We start from the raw sequence: 15,967 nt of genomic DNA, 5'->3' as shown, positions 1-15,967 counted from the left end.
TCTTTGTGATTCCATTAGTGTGTATTGGTGGATCCGACCCGGAGGCAGTGAGGTTGCAATTGTGGTTTTCTGGCCAGAGACACCAGGGGGAGATGAAAGACCCCCAATCATCCCATTAACACTTGTATTACCCCCAGAGGGACTACGAAAAGGATTTATTAAGGCAAACAAGTTACTTAGTACTGCTTTAAGATTTGGGTAAAATGCGCTCAGATAAGGGGTTAAGAAATAAAGTTTGCTGCTTGTATATTTTTGTACAGTAGACACTGTAGCACTTTGGTCAACAGTTGTTCTATATGAATACATTTGATTTAATGAAATAAGGCACTTTGAACACCTATACTCCAACTTATATCCAGCACTGATTATGCAAAGAATTGAAAATTGTGAATTACAGTCCATGACATAGGATACTGTAGTTACAGATAGGAGCGTCTGTATTGCACCGTTGCCAGTGTCTGTGCTGGCACTTACCTGGTCTATAGTGGCGCTGTAGTTCACCTGTAAAACCGTACGCTTCTCTCGACTCGAGCCGGTCACGGGAGTCCTGGGAGGCAGGTTGTTCATGACTGTCGTCCACACATTGTCTTCTGAAAAACAAAAACTATTTAGGTCAGTATGATGCAAAATGCATCTAACAATTATTGTCCATTAAGCCAGACTCGTGGATCTCACAGGGCTGGACTTAGACTGAAGTGTGGTTTATACACAAAATCAATTCTTTGGCTGTAAATAGCTTTTTGGCCACTTACCGGCAACTGACATGAACCTGTACGGCGGAAGCTCTAGCATTTTGCAATATTGCCTGAACCTTGTCCAATAGTTTATAGCACAAATAAAGTAACCACAGTTAGTCCATTAATAAAGTACACTTTAAGTAAAAAATAGTAAATTGTCTCATGTGCACTTCCACTTAGGCACTCAAAGTACAAAAATGAGTTAAGTAAATAAGTAAAGTTTGCATCTGACATCATTTCACAGCGGATACAATGACAAAATGTTTTCTCTATCACACAGGAGGAATTTTTTATCATGTGAATTTCAGCTTCAAGACTCCAGGGCCTAATAGACACTTTGTGGTGTCATAACAGGAGCCTGTCGTTCACACAGTCAGACAGGTGTGTGTTGGAGCGTGTGCAGGCTCAGAGGAGCAGGCTGAGAGACACTCCTCAGGCTCCTCAGGTGTGTGTGGTGAAGTGAGTGTGGACTATTCAGCGTGACTAAAGGGCCAAGCCAGCGGAGTGCAGTGACATTTCATTAAAGGTGTCGCCTTTGCTATGCCCGCACGCTTCCCCTGTTCCAACCCACTTATCCCATGTACTGTATGCGTGTGTGAGTGTGTGTTTGTATGCAACCGGATGCGCCAATAAATGGGAGTGACGATTTTCAGTCAAGATCTGAATCATCATTGGTTGCTAGAAAGTTAAGTAGCTTATTCCGCTAGCTAAAAAAACACAACTAAGAGACAACACACTTCAAATAACAGCTTTCTGCAATGCATTTTACGCATTTTTTTATTTTTTTACATACAGTTGAAGGACATACTTTTCTCATCTGGTCTAGAACTGTTGTTGTTCCCTGGCTTGAATAATACTGTAATTAAGTTGCCATGTGTTTCATGTTTCCAGCTTAAGTAAGTGCTGTGCAGTCATACCCAGGGCCTTGAGAACAACTTATTGCAGTTCATGGGATTGTTGATAATACATTGAGCACTATAAACATATGTACTACCTTTTCGAAATATAAACAAGTGCTCTTACTTCTGGTCTGTTGGTTACTCATCCTCTTTCATTTCTGCATATTGTACTCCACTTAGGGCATGTTACAATTAGTACATGGTCTACTTGGTTAATCCGCATCAGTCTGCATTGTAACAGCAGCATGAGCAAAAAAGGGGGAACATATTGGCCTTGGATAGAGACAAATGACTTGAAACCAGAATAAACTTCAACGTCATTTAGAATTGAAAATGTTTCTATTTGTCAAATTCCAGAAGAATGAAAGTTTTTCACAACATTATTTTTTATTTATTTTTATTTATTTAGTTATTGTTTTTTTTGGTCGGGACAGTGCAAGTTAATGAACAAGCCACACCGGATTGTAGCCTTGGTCTAATTTCCATCCGTCGTCCCCCATGTGCACTCTCAAACACACTCTCATTCATCCAGACCTATTGTACATGTTTTTAGTGGTAGGGGAAACCAGAGTACCCGGAGGAAACCTACGCAGACATGGGGAGAACATGCAAACTCCACATAGAAAGGCCCCATCCCTGGTGGGACACGAACCTGGTCCTTCAAGCAGTGAAGCACAAGCGCTAACCGCTGTCCTACTGTGTGCACATTTCATTAATATTTGGTAGCATTGCCTTTAAACTGTATATTTTAGGTCAAACGTATTGGATTTCCTTTCACAAGCTTCTCACAATAGTTGGCAGGAATTTTGGTCCATTCCACCAAACAGAACTGGTGTAGCTGAGCCAAATTTGTCAGCCACCTGCGTGCACATGCCTTTTCAGCTTTGCTCACATATTTTCAACTGGACTGACATCAGGACTTTGTGATGACCACTTCAAAACATTGACTTTGTAATCCTTCAGCCACTTTGTAACCAGTATTGGCCATATGCTTTGGGAATTGTCCATTTGAAAGACCCATCTGTGCCCAAGCTTTCACTTCCTGGCTGATGTCTTGAGATGTTACTTCAATATTTCCACATAGTGTTACTTTCTTCATGATGTCATCTATTCTGTGAAGTGCACCAGTCCCTCCCGCAGCAAAACAACCCCACAGCATGATGCTGCCACCCCCGTATTTCACAGTTGGGATGGTATCCACAAAATGTGACGATGGTCATTATGGCCAAATTTTCATTTCTTTTTTTCCATCAGTTCACAGTATATGTCAAAAAAAAAAAAATCTACTTTCTTGTCTTTATCCTTTTTCTATTTGCAAACTTCAAAGTGGCTTTTTGTGTTTCTTTTGGAGTAAGAGCTTCTTCCTGGCAGAGCTCCCTCTCAACCCATGTCGGAACAGGACTTGTTTTACTCTGGATAATGACAAACTCTTACCAGGTTCAGCATCTTCACCAGGTCTTTTGCATTTGTTCTTGGGTTGATATTCACATTTCAGACACAGCACGTTCATCTCTGGGACAAAGAACCCGCCTTCTTTCTGATCTGTATGATGACTGGTCATTTCCATCATTCTTTAACCAATGAACCTGGCAACTTCAAGCGTTTTGAAATTGCATCCAAGGCTGAACCAGACTTGTGCTTCCAAGGACATCACATCGTCATCTGGGCTCTCCCCAAATTCTTTAAAGGTATAGTAATCTTAGTGTATGTAAACTTCTGATTTTGTAAAATATAACAAAAAAAATGGTTGGAAATCTATCTATCTATCTCTCACTCTTCTGGAATTTGACAAATAGAAATATTTTTTTCTGGTTTCTGGTTTCATGTCAGACAGTGAGAAAAAAAATGCAAATGTATCTTCTTATAAAGTGTATGTAAACATATGGTTCCCGCTGTATGTTGTTAAGTTGACACTCTTCACAGATCATTGATGCGATGCTAGTCACACATCTTAGCTATATTTAATCTGCACTTCGCCCACTTGTTTCATTCAGACTTTTAGAAGGACGCTTCTGTCAGATACACATATGTTTTTATGTCTTACAATTTAAAACTGTGATTTTAGTCTATATTTGCTTCCATTGGTTTCTTGTTTGATTGGTAATTGTTCATGAACACCAGAGTCAGTCTAGAATCAAGATTTTGCACCGAGATTCACTTCAAGTTGACCAAATGTGAACACAGCTTTAGTTCACAGTTCTTTGCAAAAGCCACGACCTCCAGTTGAGTAAAGATTGCATGTATGTATGCATGTATCTTGTATCTTGTGTTGCCCTTGTCTCCCAGTTGTCATGGAAACGCAAGGTATAGCAGGTTAAGAGTGGCGGCGTTTAAGATAGCAGAGTACTTTACTTTACTACTCCGATTCTTCTTCGAAAAAGGGATCAACAGTGGTCAAGGATTCCCCCATATGACACAAAGCACACACCTGTCATGTTGCAATTGACTTTGAAGGGGCTGAGGGGCCCACTGCCATCGGGGTCAATCCAGTAAGTGTCGGAGGACCTGCCCAGATGCTTATAGGCTTCACAGGACGGCTCGTAGATCGCTGCAATCAGTCGGGAATAAGCACAAGGAAATTAAGGGTTAATACTAAAGGATAATGTTCAGACAGATACAACAAAATAATTAGTACTCTGTCTATTACATGAATTATAACACATCATTGTCGAGCACTTTATCAGTTCATCATAAAAAAATATGTCATCCTTACAACTAACCAAGATACATTATAATGACAGTGCACTTTTACCTACACCATTTCAGCATCTTATGTTTCATTAAATAAACATAAAAAACAACTCTAGCCATTTGTATTATTGTCAAATGATAAGGCTGTAACATCAAAGTGAACCAATAACACGTTGCTTGCCATTTGAAAGAGGAATTTTCTATGTTTTGAATGGCTGCTGAAAGATCGAATAAAAACAGCGATCAATTAAGTGGATTGTCATGTTCGCCTGGGAGGAAGTCTCTTATCGCATTGATGTTGCCCGAGCTGCAACAAGATCAGACCACATTTTATGACTAATTTAGGCAGAATCATATGCTTTTTCCTTCCTCTGTATTTAGGTTAAAAAAAAATGTGTGCCTGCTTTCCCTGACTGATGAGTGTGTGAGTGTGGGTAAAATCAGTGTTTATTTTTTTCGTCGACTGAATCTCTCCTGAACAGAAGCGAATGGATTGCACAAGGCTGACGTAAACCCTTGACCTTAAGTGCACAGAGGGAAGAGGTACTTGAAAAGAGAAATGTGTGTGACTGTTTTGATCAAAAAGAAAATCGATGAAGCTTTAAACTGAAAAAAAAAAAGAAAAGAAAAAAATCTCCTCTACTCCCTTGGCAGCACCTTCCTTTTCATCGCAGCCTTTGATTTAGGCCTTTTTATTGTCTTCCCTTAAAACTTCACTATTCTTTTTCATTGTATCCTTGGACGGCTTGATTACAGTTTTCTTTCTGTGTTGTGTGGCTCGGCTCATTCGATTCTAGTGATGGAGTTACTTGCTGTGAAAGCACGTTCCTCAAGGAAACTGTGTTTGGTGAGACTGACCCTGCACAACCACTTTCAAAAGAGCGGCACTAAACTCCGGGAAATCGGGAAGATTTGTCTGCCTTCAAAGTCACGGGTCAGGACATTTGCTGAGATACCACGAAAGTGTGTGGGTCTGGCCTGTTGTTTATGCTAAGAACGTTTCCACTTCTGGATGAGTGAGAGCTTAAACCAATGTGTCCTAATAGAGAGGGTTGTATTAGGAAGTATGGAAAGACTGATTCATGGCTCTGGCTTAATGAAAACAGCAGAACAGAAATTTCAGAGGCTAAATAATTTCCCAGCATCACTTCAGAGCAACCTTTGTAGAAGCATTCAGACAAAACATATAAAAGTCTATCTAAAAATTCATACAAACCACTGGCCCTGAACAATACTTTCCTCCCAAACTAATATAAAGTAGTTCGGCTTCTTTATTGCACCAGCGGGAGGTTATAATGTTATATCTTGTGCTCCATTTAAGAGACTTGTGGCCTTGTAGTTTTGTATAAACCATAAAACTTTCCTCCACAAACTTGCATTTTCTTTTATGAGTTCATATTTTACTTGCTATTGTGTGCGTATGGCTAAGAGAAAGCACTGCTCTTAATGTAGTACGGGACTGAAGAGAGGCCATTGAATGTCAAAATGCGGTTTCCCCCTGCTCCCTGACACCGCGCTCTGGTGCTTCGCCTCTTTTTCAAACCAACAACACACGAAGCAGAAGGACCCGCGTCGGGTTTCCGAGCATTTCCAAAGTTCATCTGTCCCTCTGCTGAGAATTGAGACTGTGGCAGAAACAGTGTCGTAAGTCAAAAGTGAAGCGAAGGGGAAGCCGAAAGAAGAAGAAAAAAAAGGAAAGTGCTACAGAAAAGGATACGTACAAGTGTGGCAGGTCGCTCCGGTGTACCCAGTCCCATCGCACGTGCAGCTGAAACTGTCCCACGTCTGTCTGCAGCCACCGCCGTGCTCACAGTGATTCGGCATACACCTGCAAACATCAAATATAAGGATCAATAAGTAAGTGTTTCAACACATGAACAGAACAAAGCACATCTTTACAAGGGATTTGTCTCGCAATGAAGAGATGTGTGAAATGTTTGGACTACGTAATTACCAGCAGTGACCCGGCAGCTAATGAAGTTGTCAGATTTCTGTGTTAACGTTAAATGTATTACATTAACTCTATGGAGGAAATACTGTGTGTAGGGATATGTTTTAGTCTCATGACCTGATTTTTTTGCCATTAGTTAGAATGAATACTTATTCTTACTTGCGATGTCAATGGTCCTCATTTGGTTAAGGGCAAAGAGCTTTAACTACTGATCCGTAGATGTATAGTTGGCCATACATTTCCAAAATGAGTGATTCAATGATAATGCTAGTACAGACAAGACAAGGTTTTGACAAAGCTGTTGCCGCTGTTTTGGGATATAGAATTTCTCTTGTTTGATTTCCTTCGTAGTTTCTGAGTGAATACACAAAATACGTGTTTTGTTTGCCTCTAGGTCCACTGGGGATGAATCCCAAGACACAGCATGTACTGCTACTCTTCGAAAATACAGTACAACCAGCGACATACAGCGTTTTGATTAAAAAATATCAGCCTTCTTGTACGTATCAAAGACGTGTTAGTCACAATAGTATTTGGCGGAGAGAGAAACTGTCACATAGTAGCTGCAGGGGCTCTTTAAAAAGCTGAGCGGTTGTGCTGTTAGCAAAGCAAAGATGCTACGATCCAAGAGGGACACAGTTGTCACATTTACAGTAAGTGGTGCGCTAACAAAAAGTGTATTTGAGGCTTCTCCGGCTTACTCTTGTTCAGCTCCCTGTGCTAGTACAGTTGCTCTATGTCACCTCTCCTATTGATGGTTTACTTCCACTGAAATAAACGTTTTGTAGCTTTTTTTACTTTGTCTCTGTTCGAATGTTACATGGGAGTATGCAATGCTCAGATCCCATGTAGTTTTCAGATATTTGAGCTGATTGGAAAAGGTTCGAAGGAGATTTGATTTATGGTATTATATAATAAACGTCTAGTTCAACTGTATTCTCCAAAGGTCTCCGCCACACTAGGAAAAAAAATGGGCAACGAACTCAATATGATAAGAAGCAGTAGTTTAAGAAAATGGGAAATCAATGTAATTAAAGAACTGCATTGTATTGAAATGTCAAAATGTCCCGCAGCTCCAGTGAGGTAACAAGGGGTAGATAAAAGGTATTGTGCGACGACAAAGGCCCGCAATTGATGAGCGGCCGCAATCACCCGAGATCACGTCGAGAGGATTAAAAGGACACTGACTTCTCGCCCCGGCTTTTGTGCGTGAAGAAAGAAAAATCAATTACGAGACCGGGGCACGTTTAAATTCGGTTTCGTGTATCATTGCGATCGGCCGCTTGCCCTTAAGGAGAGAGGACAGTGCGATGTTATTTGCATGCGAGCTGCGAGTTGGAGTTTGTGTGTGTTTAGCCCCATGCGCCTCTCTCCATCACAACATCCCACTGTGCAGCGGCATTGATCAAAAACGGGTCAGACAGGGATATCGAGCCGCCTTCAAAGACACTCTGATTACTTAGACGGTAACAGTGCACACATTCATCTTCCCATGGCAGCGCAGGTCAGGGCCCCGCCTCTGCGCCTGCCCTATGGATACAAGTGATGTGACGTTCAGGAGCCAATAGGATCTTTAACATGCACGGCTCTCGAATGTGGAAAGAGACGGATCTTTGTTATTTCTGATTTGTTTTGCCGTTTTACACAGTGTACGCTGAGTGATCATTACTTAATTTGATGGGATAATGTCTGTGGTAAGTAATAATCATAGTTTTACACAAGTGAAGTGGTAAGAAGAAAAGAGTGTGTTTACAAGGGCTCGAGTTTCCCGGTTATTATCAGGAGTTTTTAATATTCCCGATTATAAAAACACGAAAATAGCAGTTTCCAGTTTTGAGAAACAAGGATTTTCTGGCTGGGATTTTCCGTCAGTAATCAGAATATAACGCCATGTATACGCTATTTTCCGGTTTTAAGAAACTTCCCATTTCTTGTGCATACGCTGTTAATTGTAAACAAACATGGCGGTGGCTTGTCTGAAGAGTTCCCGTTTCTGGAGTCAAGAAGAGACTGAGTTTTATATTTTAAACATGAAATAACTAAAAGTAGTGAATACTTAAGAAAAGCATCGTAATTCGGATTTATGCGAAAGTGTCGGTGACCGTTTCAAGGCGGACGGGTTTCCTCGGGAGGAGTCGGCCACAACACAGAGCTGGATAAAGTTTTTCCTCCACAAACCATCGGTGAACTCCATCAGCTCCACTCTCTCACTCTCTCAAACCTTCTCCCAGTGCTTCCTGGTCCGTCGGTGAGAAAGACTCACCCAGGATACCTCGCACAGTAAAGTGAAAATATTACTGCGCGGATTTCAAACTGCTCCTGGTATTATTACGCCTTACAATATAATTCCCCCTTTTATCCGCTTAGAAAATCCACATTGTTTAATTTTGTGTAATTATACTTTTGTAGTGTAACACTTCACGTAACCATATTTAAATAGGGAAAATGTGGAAGAGCCTGATAGCTTCTATCTTGACCTCGTTTAGAGCTACAGGAGAGGGGGAGCGGCTAAATGCTAACGCCGTTTGCGCTGTGTTTACGTGATTGAAGGCACGGGTGAAGACCAGACAGGTCCTAAAGAACTCGTCAAAGCTAAGGTAAGAACATATCTCAGTATGTAAAAACGGTGGCCTATTCCTTTAAGGTAAAGAACTAACCACAATCAGCCGTCGCTCAGGATGTAGAGGATGAGCAAAACAATTATCCCAAAGTGGGCATTCAAAAGAACCAGCCACACATTTATGCTTTTAATATTTTCACCATATTGTTCTCAATAATATAATGTATGCTCCTGTGTGGCAAGAGCTTAAATACAAAAAGCCGAGTTTCCTTATTTGATCATGTATGTTTCCCAATATTTCACCATATCTCGAAAACTGCCATAACCGGTAATCTCGAGGCCTTGTAAACACACTCATAGGGAGAATGTTCCAAGGAACTTTCGCCTTTCTTTCTTTCGAACCCACGCTACGGACTACAGTGTATCTCTTGGCTGACTTGGGAACAACATGGGACATCCCTGAAAGAGCTGGGGAAAAAGTTCATGAAGAGGGAAGTCTGTATCTGCAGAGAATGTTGGTTCTGCGACATGAAAACTATTCTACACGAAACGTTGAACTTCTGTAGAAATGGGTTCTTTAATCAGTATTGAATCTTGACACGAAGTTCCATTTTCACACATGTCAGAGGGTAAAGGTCAGTTATCAAGGTTTCTCAAAATAAATGGGCCTTTTGAATGGATTCCATGGACCGAAAATGAGCTATAATTCTCATATAGACAACATTTTAACACAGTAAAGATTGGCACTATAGCAAAATGAACAATGGTAAAGTGTAGCATTGTATCCACAGCGGTGGACCTTGACAAAAGCTTCCAACAGGAGTCATTTGTGTGCAAGGCTAATGCACGCCAATCTACAATAATAATAATTTCATACTACATTACCTCACACTAGCATAGCAACACAAATGATAACAGAAGGCTGCAGGCAATTCCATTAATTACACAAAGCCATGAAAACTAATGTAGCTTTGAAAAAATCGGGTGAAGCTTCTGAGACAGGAAAGGTTTAAAAATTATACTTTAAAATGAGCACATTCGTTTCACATACAGACCTTTTTTTTCAATTGTCATTTATATAAAACTATCTCGTACTATTCGCTTTAAAAAGTTAGCACGCTCTCGTGTCCTTATCAGATAGGTATAAGGATAAATGTAACCGATGGTGCTGACTGGAAAACCGATTGTTCGATTCAATGAGACGGAAGCTTTCAAGAGAGCAAGGTCACGTCTTAATTATGGCTTTTAGTCATGCTAGCCACGAGTTGTTCATGGATAACCGTTTGTACTTGTCAGTGATATTGATCCGGCATAACATTATGACCACTGATAAGAATAGGGAGGCGATATGTATCTTTATCATAGCATCTGTATCACGGGATTCAGTGGCAAGGATTTCTCCATTCAAAATTGAAATCTACGCATATACCGACGGCATCGCGTCTTAGAAGGGGGCGTGGCCTCACCGAGGGGGAAAGCAGAATCTTTGGGAAACACAATTTTTCACTCTTTTTAGCCAATTTCTGGCGAAATATAAACATATTTATCACATACAAATAAAGTCAAGTCTAAATTGGGTCCATATGGATGTTTATTCACAGCAGATTGTTCAGTAGAAGCAGAAAAACGGCATTAGCACGATGCTAACATGCGGCATCGTGTAAGCATTCTCCGTTTTTCAACAGCCCATATGTATTTATGGGCTGTTGAAGAACTTTGCTCCTCTCTATGTCTCCTGTATCTTTATTTAGTAGAAAACTGCATTCAAAATTCAGCATTTGTCAAGGTAGTTTTTGAATAATTACAGAAAGTTTAGATTTTTCTCCAAATTGCAAATTGTTTTCCCCTTTAACTGTTTTCAAACAGAGAACACAAACAGAGATGCCGTCTGTTTGTGTATAGCATAAGGATTTGAGAGAGATCGAAAAAGGATAAGCTATACCTTGACAACAAAACAGATGTGGTCCAATGTGACAAATAAGTGGCTGTGCAGGCAGATGAATTTATTACATGGATAAGAAGGTTCAGATCTCATTTTAAGGGACGTTTACTTCCAGTGTTGTATTTCTGTGTATAAAGGCAGTCACATTCTTCAAAACAGACACACCAATTTGTTGATTTTTGTGCAGAAATTCACGGACCAAACATCTACCTTGAATAAGTGAATGCTGCAAACGTTGAGCCTTTGATTCACTATGTTTTATTTATGTACAGTGCAAATGCAGTCTGGTGTATTGTTAATAGTGCATATGAGGAAGGCCTTGTTACTTGTTAACGGAGGCTTGTAAATGTTGTATGGATTTTACCTGTCGATAATTGCGCACATGTCCAGACTGATGTTCTCAAAAGCCCCCACTGTGCCTTTCTCCACGGCGTGCAGGTCTGCCGGCTGGTCGTCCACTAGGATGGCTTGCATGCAGCCCTGGAAGGATCTCTGGGTGGGCGGGTACAGGGTTTGAAGGAAGTATCCTGAAAGATACAGAGAACAGAACAATGACAATAGTGTGGAGAACAAAGGCTTAAACATGTAGATGGTGTCAAAAGGTCTTTCCAACCACTCTGATGCGAGAAAAAAAGAGTTGAGATTAGTGTGCATGTGACCTTAATGTGACCCAGCGGTGGCATGTGATTAGCATGGCACCTTTACTTCCCATCACAGTGCTCTCTAGGACACTCCAGGATCAACTCTATGAAAGGTTTTCACTGCTGTCGGACCCTCTCACCAGAAAACCTACAAAACAATTGATCCTGGAGTGTTGTAAAGGCCACCGTGATCGAAAGTGAAAGCACTATGCTGACCACTCATACAGCAGCCATTGGGTAAAAAAAAGGTAAATTACGCACAAATATCTTTTTTATTTTTTCTGCCATAAAATGTTCCATCAGGCATCTTTAAACAAAAATACAAAGAAAGTAGATTTCCAAAATGCTAGTTCAAAGAAAAAAAAGATTTTAATCCGACAACTTGGAGCACTTTAAGACATCGACCTTGAAAGAGCACAACAGGGCTGAGCCACGCAGCATCATGGAGGCTCTTTACAGCCGTGAACCTTCATCCGCCTGTGTTTTAGAGCTGATCCACAAGGCCCATTAGCCTCATACGAGACTTGAGGCCATAACACACAGAGGGCACAGAGGGTTTCACTATATGCCCTTTATACACGTGATACAAGAGTCAATGGGCCATCCACATGCAGCAGGGACAAGGAGAGGACACAACTGTGCAAACACTACAGTATATCACTGGCCTCCAGAATGTATTGCAGCACAGTCCATGTCTGCTTGATCGACATGTGCGAGCAAACTCTAACCATGGTACACTTTCATGGCCGCAGAATAGAAGAGGAGGTAAATATGATAAAGCAACAAAGCTCTGTGCAACAAGCTCCTTAACTCTGAACCAGCTCTTATCTTTGAGATCAGATCTACAGTTTTACCATCGTATCATTCTATGACCAGGGGGAGGCCAGTGACTCCAAAATGGCTTTCGCATAAGACTAGTTATGAATGCACGGCTGCCACACTTTTAAAAGGTCACAGCGGATTGCCTTTTTATGCTGCATCAATGGGACAACGGTACACAACGAGGGAATACTGATGAGATAAATTACAACTCATATCCGCAAAGGGGCTTAAAAGTAGCTACAGTGGACCTTTGCACATGTACATTGCAGCAAGGCACAAAAGTCACATCACACGCCACTATAGGATGTAGGATACGGGCATTCGGAATTCAATCTTTGCCTCAAGCGTGCAGGTCGGCCATAAAACACTACAGCTCAATGACATCTCCATCATGGGGATGTTATAAGCTGTCACACCGCAGGAGCGTGGCTATCAGCCGCAAGGCCAAACCATCAAAGAGGCTTATTATAGAGGGCATATGCGCCACCCGCGTGTGTGTACGGGGGGACATAATTGTAGTTTATATGCCTGGGTGACGCGATAGCAAAAAATGAGGGGAGCTGATAAGTAAAATGCGGCTGTGCTTTAGCTGCTCTGATTTGAATTTCCTCCCGAGAAGTTCCCCCTGTCATCCCTGCCATCTGCCTGTTCCGCAGTACACCTGTCTGCTGTCTCCACACAGGAGCAGGGAATGGGGAGAGAGATGGGACATGCAACGCGGCAAGCTGGCAACGCTCTCTGCCCGAAGAGAAACCCACGGATCCACAGGAAATACAGCTTCCTCGACACTTTCTACTGAGCGGCATTAAGCGGAGGAACTGCGCGGAAATCAGGGGAGATGTGGAAGATTCAAATTTGTGCATCAAATCATAATCTTTTGACGAATGTTGCAACTTTTTTTTTTTTATGGAACAACTTCCTCCTGCTCATTGATTCAATATTCTTACTAATATTTACTATGGGGTGACACAATAACAAATGAAACCAACATACTGTGGTGGCTCAAATGCGTGTCTTGTTTGAAATGAGTAAACTTTTTTTTCTGCACAAATCATTTCCACGTTCAGTAACCATAAACCTGTGGCATAATTCCTACTGACGAGAGGCATAATGGCACTGTAGGGGTGTCATTTACGCTGCCTGATGAAAGCAGTCTGTGTATGCATGTACCCATGACTCCCCCTGCAGTGGTCCTGGCACGCTCACAGTCCCCCCGTTGGTCCAAAAAGCCTCTCTCACTGTCTGCACAGGAGGTGGGCAGTATTCTCCTCACACTGTATCGCTGAGCGTGTTTAGAGGCTGGACTGGAATTCAGCCAAAAGCACCCGAAGGTAAAAAAAATAAAAAATTAAATACAGGAGGAACATTGCCACATCTGTAAATGAGAGAACAGTTGCCAATGATAGCAGGGGGGTGTTTGTATAGTGCGCTATGGGCCAAAAACAAAGCACACTCTTTTAAAGTTTCAATCAAAAGTCCGCCAAAACATCATAGTTAATCATCTGTATGAATGTATACAGTGTTTGAATGTTGACGGCAGTTCCTGGAAAATGAAGTCTTGTGACATATTCATCTGAAGACCAAAAGGGTCTTATGTAAAGCGCCTCTTATCTTTCCCAGCTTTCTTCCATTCCTGTGCCATAACCATGAAAAGCGCTTTTAAGAACGCGTGACGACATGTGAGGCATTGCGGTGCGCACAGTCACGGACACCTTGTAGCGCCGAAGGCTGAAGTACATGCATCAAACGCACACACAAAAAAACACTCTTCTCCTTTCCAAGGGAACACGGGCTGCTGTGTGATAAATGTGCCTTTCAGTGTCTCATGTCTAATTCATCAGAACCTTTAAGAGCTGGAGCGGCCCCGTATGTGGAGGCCGGGCCGGGTACGGGTTGGATACGGCGAGCGGCACCATTAGGGCTGCGTGGGTGTTGAATCTGAACTATATGATTCACATTTATTCTATTATTGCAGAGGGGTAAAAAGGAGCACTGTGACATTTCAATCGGGAAGGTGCATTTTATTAATGCCAAGTCTGAACAATGAGTTACACATTCTCCTCTTTTTTGGTGAATCGTCTGCCTCCTTCTAACCCTGTCCTGCACCTCTTTCCGACTCAACCGACCGACCAAGAGATTTCAACCTTTATAACAAACATGCTGAGTAAAAATGTTGCACAATATAATTTATTGGCAAGTTTCATCCATCTTGTTTTTGTAAGTCTTGCTATGACACAATTCGATGACAAACTATTGCTTATGTTTTTGTTAATTATGGAATGTACTGTGCTTAAAGGGTTTAGTAAAATATTGCAGTAATATCAGTATAGTAGCTATATTTTCCACTTATTGCACTGCCCAATTGCACAGCTTTATTGATCTTTTGGTAAATATACACATTTCCTGGGAGGTTAAAGAGACTTGATGCAAGTTGGTAATTTTATACTCACTACCGCCACCTCAGGTCTTACGTGTAACTGCAGTCTCTATATTAAGCTCGTGCATGACGGCACTTCGGACCCAAAGTAACAACTTTTTGAGTGACAGTGTAGGATTTTAGAGGCAGTTGTGGTGAAAAGGTCTGGGCTCATTCTACGCATTAGGACATGGCTGGAACATGTAGGGGGAGGAAAATACTTAGTTTTAACATTTTTAAACTCAGTATAGTCCCCTTAACCTCTTACCCCCTGTCTTAACCGTGTGCATTTTCTCCAGTTCAGATTAACGCAAATCTAAAGCTTTTCAACTGGAGCTTACAGCCGTTAGGCCAGTGGTACGCTTCATTTGAAAGCTAAAACCTACAAAACAAACGTATTTTCGTATAGTGGTCAATCATACTGCCTTTGCTCTGCCCGATCCCATCAGACCTTGGAGGCTAAGCAGGGAAGGGCCTGGTCGGTACTTGGATCGGAGACCGTTTAGTAACACCAGGAAGCCTAGCGAATGAAGTGCGTGAGTGAGTGGTTGGTGGTGGTCGGAGGGGCCGATGGCGCAGACTGGTTGCCTCGCTTCCGTCAGTCTACCTCAGGGCAGCTGTGGCTACAATAGTAGCTTACCACCACCAAGTATGGAGTGAATGAATAATGCAATGTAAAGCGTCTTTGAGTGTCCAGAAAAGCGCTATATAAAACCGATGCATTATTATTATTATTATTATTATTTTTAATTTGTTGTCGCTCTTTCGTGTTTTTTCATCACTCTTTCGTCTTGTTTTAGTTGCTCTTCTGCTGCGTTTTTGTCACATTTTTGTCCTGTTCCTCATCTCTTCTTCATCACATTTTTGTCACTTTTTTGTCGCTTTTTCATCACTCTTGGGTCGTGTGTTTTTGACACTTTTTTATTGTGTTGAACTGGAGAAAATGTGCCCAGTTCAGGTGGGAGTTAAGATGTATTAGGTTTGGCTTTGACTGACAAGGAAGGAAAAAGTATCCATAGCATTCTATTTATTTATCTTTACTTACTTCTGTTTGTTTTTATCAACACTGCTCTATTTCAGTATCTCTAAACAAACCACGCAATCTTCTCTCTTAGACTTCATCTCACTGTCTCCTGCTTTAAACTAAGAGTCACAGTCTCTAAAACAACCAAGCCAGTATCTCCAATACGTCCGATGCGCTTCCCGAAAACACTTCATTAATCTGTATTCAAAACAGTTCCTGGTTACATTCCTTTAAGACAAATAGCAATGTGTACAGTTAATTTGCCAGCATTTGGAATAAATACG

At 41.5% G+C, this 15,967-nt stretch overlaps 1 protein-coding gene across 1 annotated transcript in view; it reads right to left on the bottom strand.

The window, feature by feature from the left end:
* cntnap2a (contactin associated protein 2a) overlaps positions 1–15,967 on the bottom strand; it is a 328,106-nt gene that overhangs the window by 119,385 nt on the left and 192,754 nt on the right. The window contains exons 11-14 of the mRNA XM_079575788.1: positions 11,145–11,307; positions 6,049–6,155; positions 4,065–4,184; positions 475–590 (exon numbers count right to left, since the gene is read on the bottom strand). Of these exons, the coding sequence (XP_079431914.1) occupies positions 475–590; positions 4,065–4,184; positions 6,049–6,155; positions 11,145–11,307 (506 nt within the window). The remainder of the gene's footprint in view (positions 1–474; positions 591–4,064; positions 4,185–6,048; positions 6,156–11,144; positions 11,308–15,967) is intronic.

Source organism: Gobius niger, assembly GCF_951799975.1.
Source record: "Gobius niger genome assembly, chromosome: 18".
Taxonomy (NCBI): domain Eukaryota; kingdom Metazoa; phylum Chordata; class Actinopteri; order Gobiiformes; family Gobiidae; genus Gobius; species Gobius niger.
This window is presented reverse-complemented; position numbering and strand designations above follow the sequence as displayed.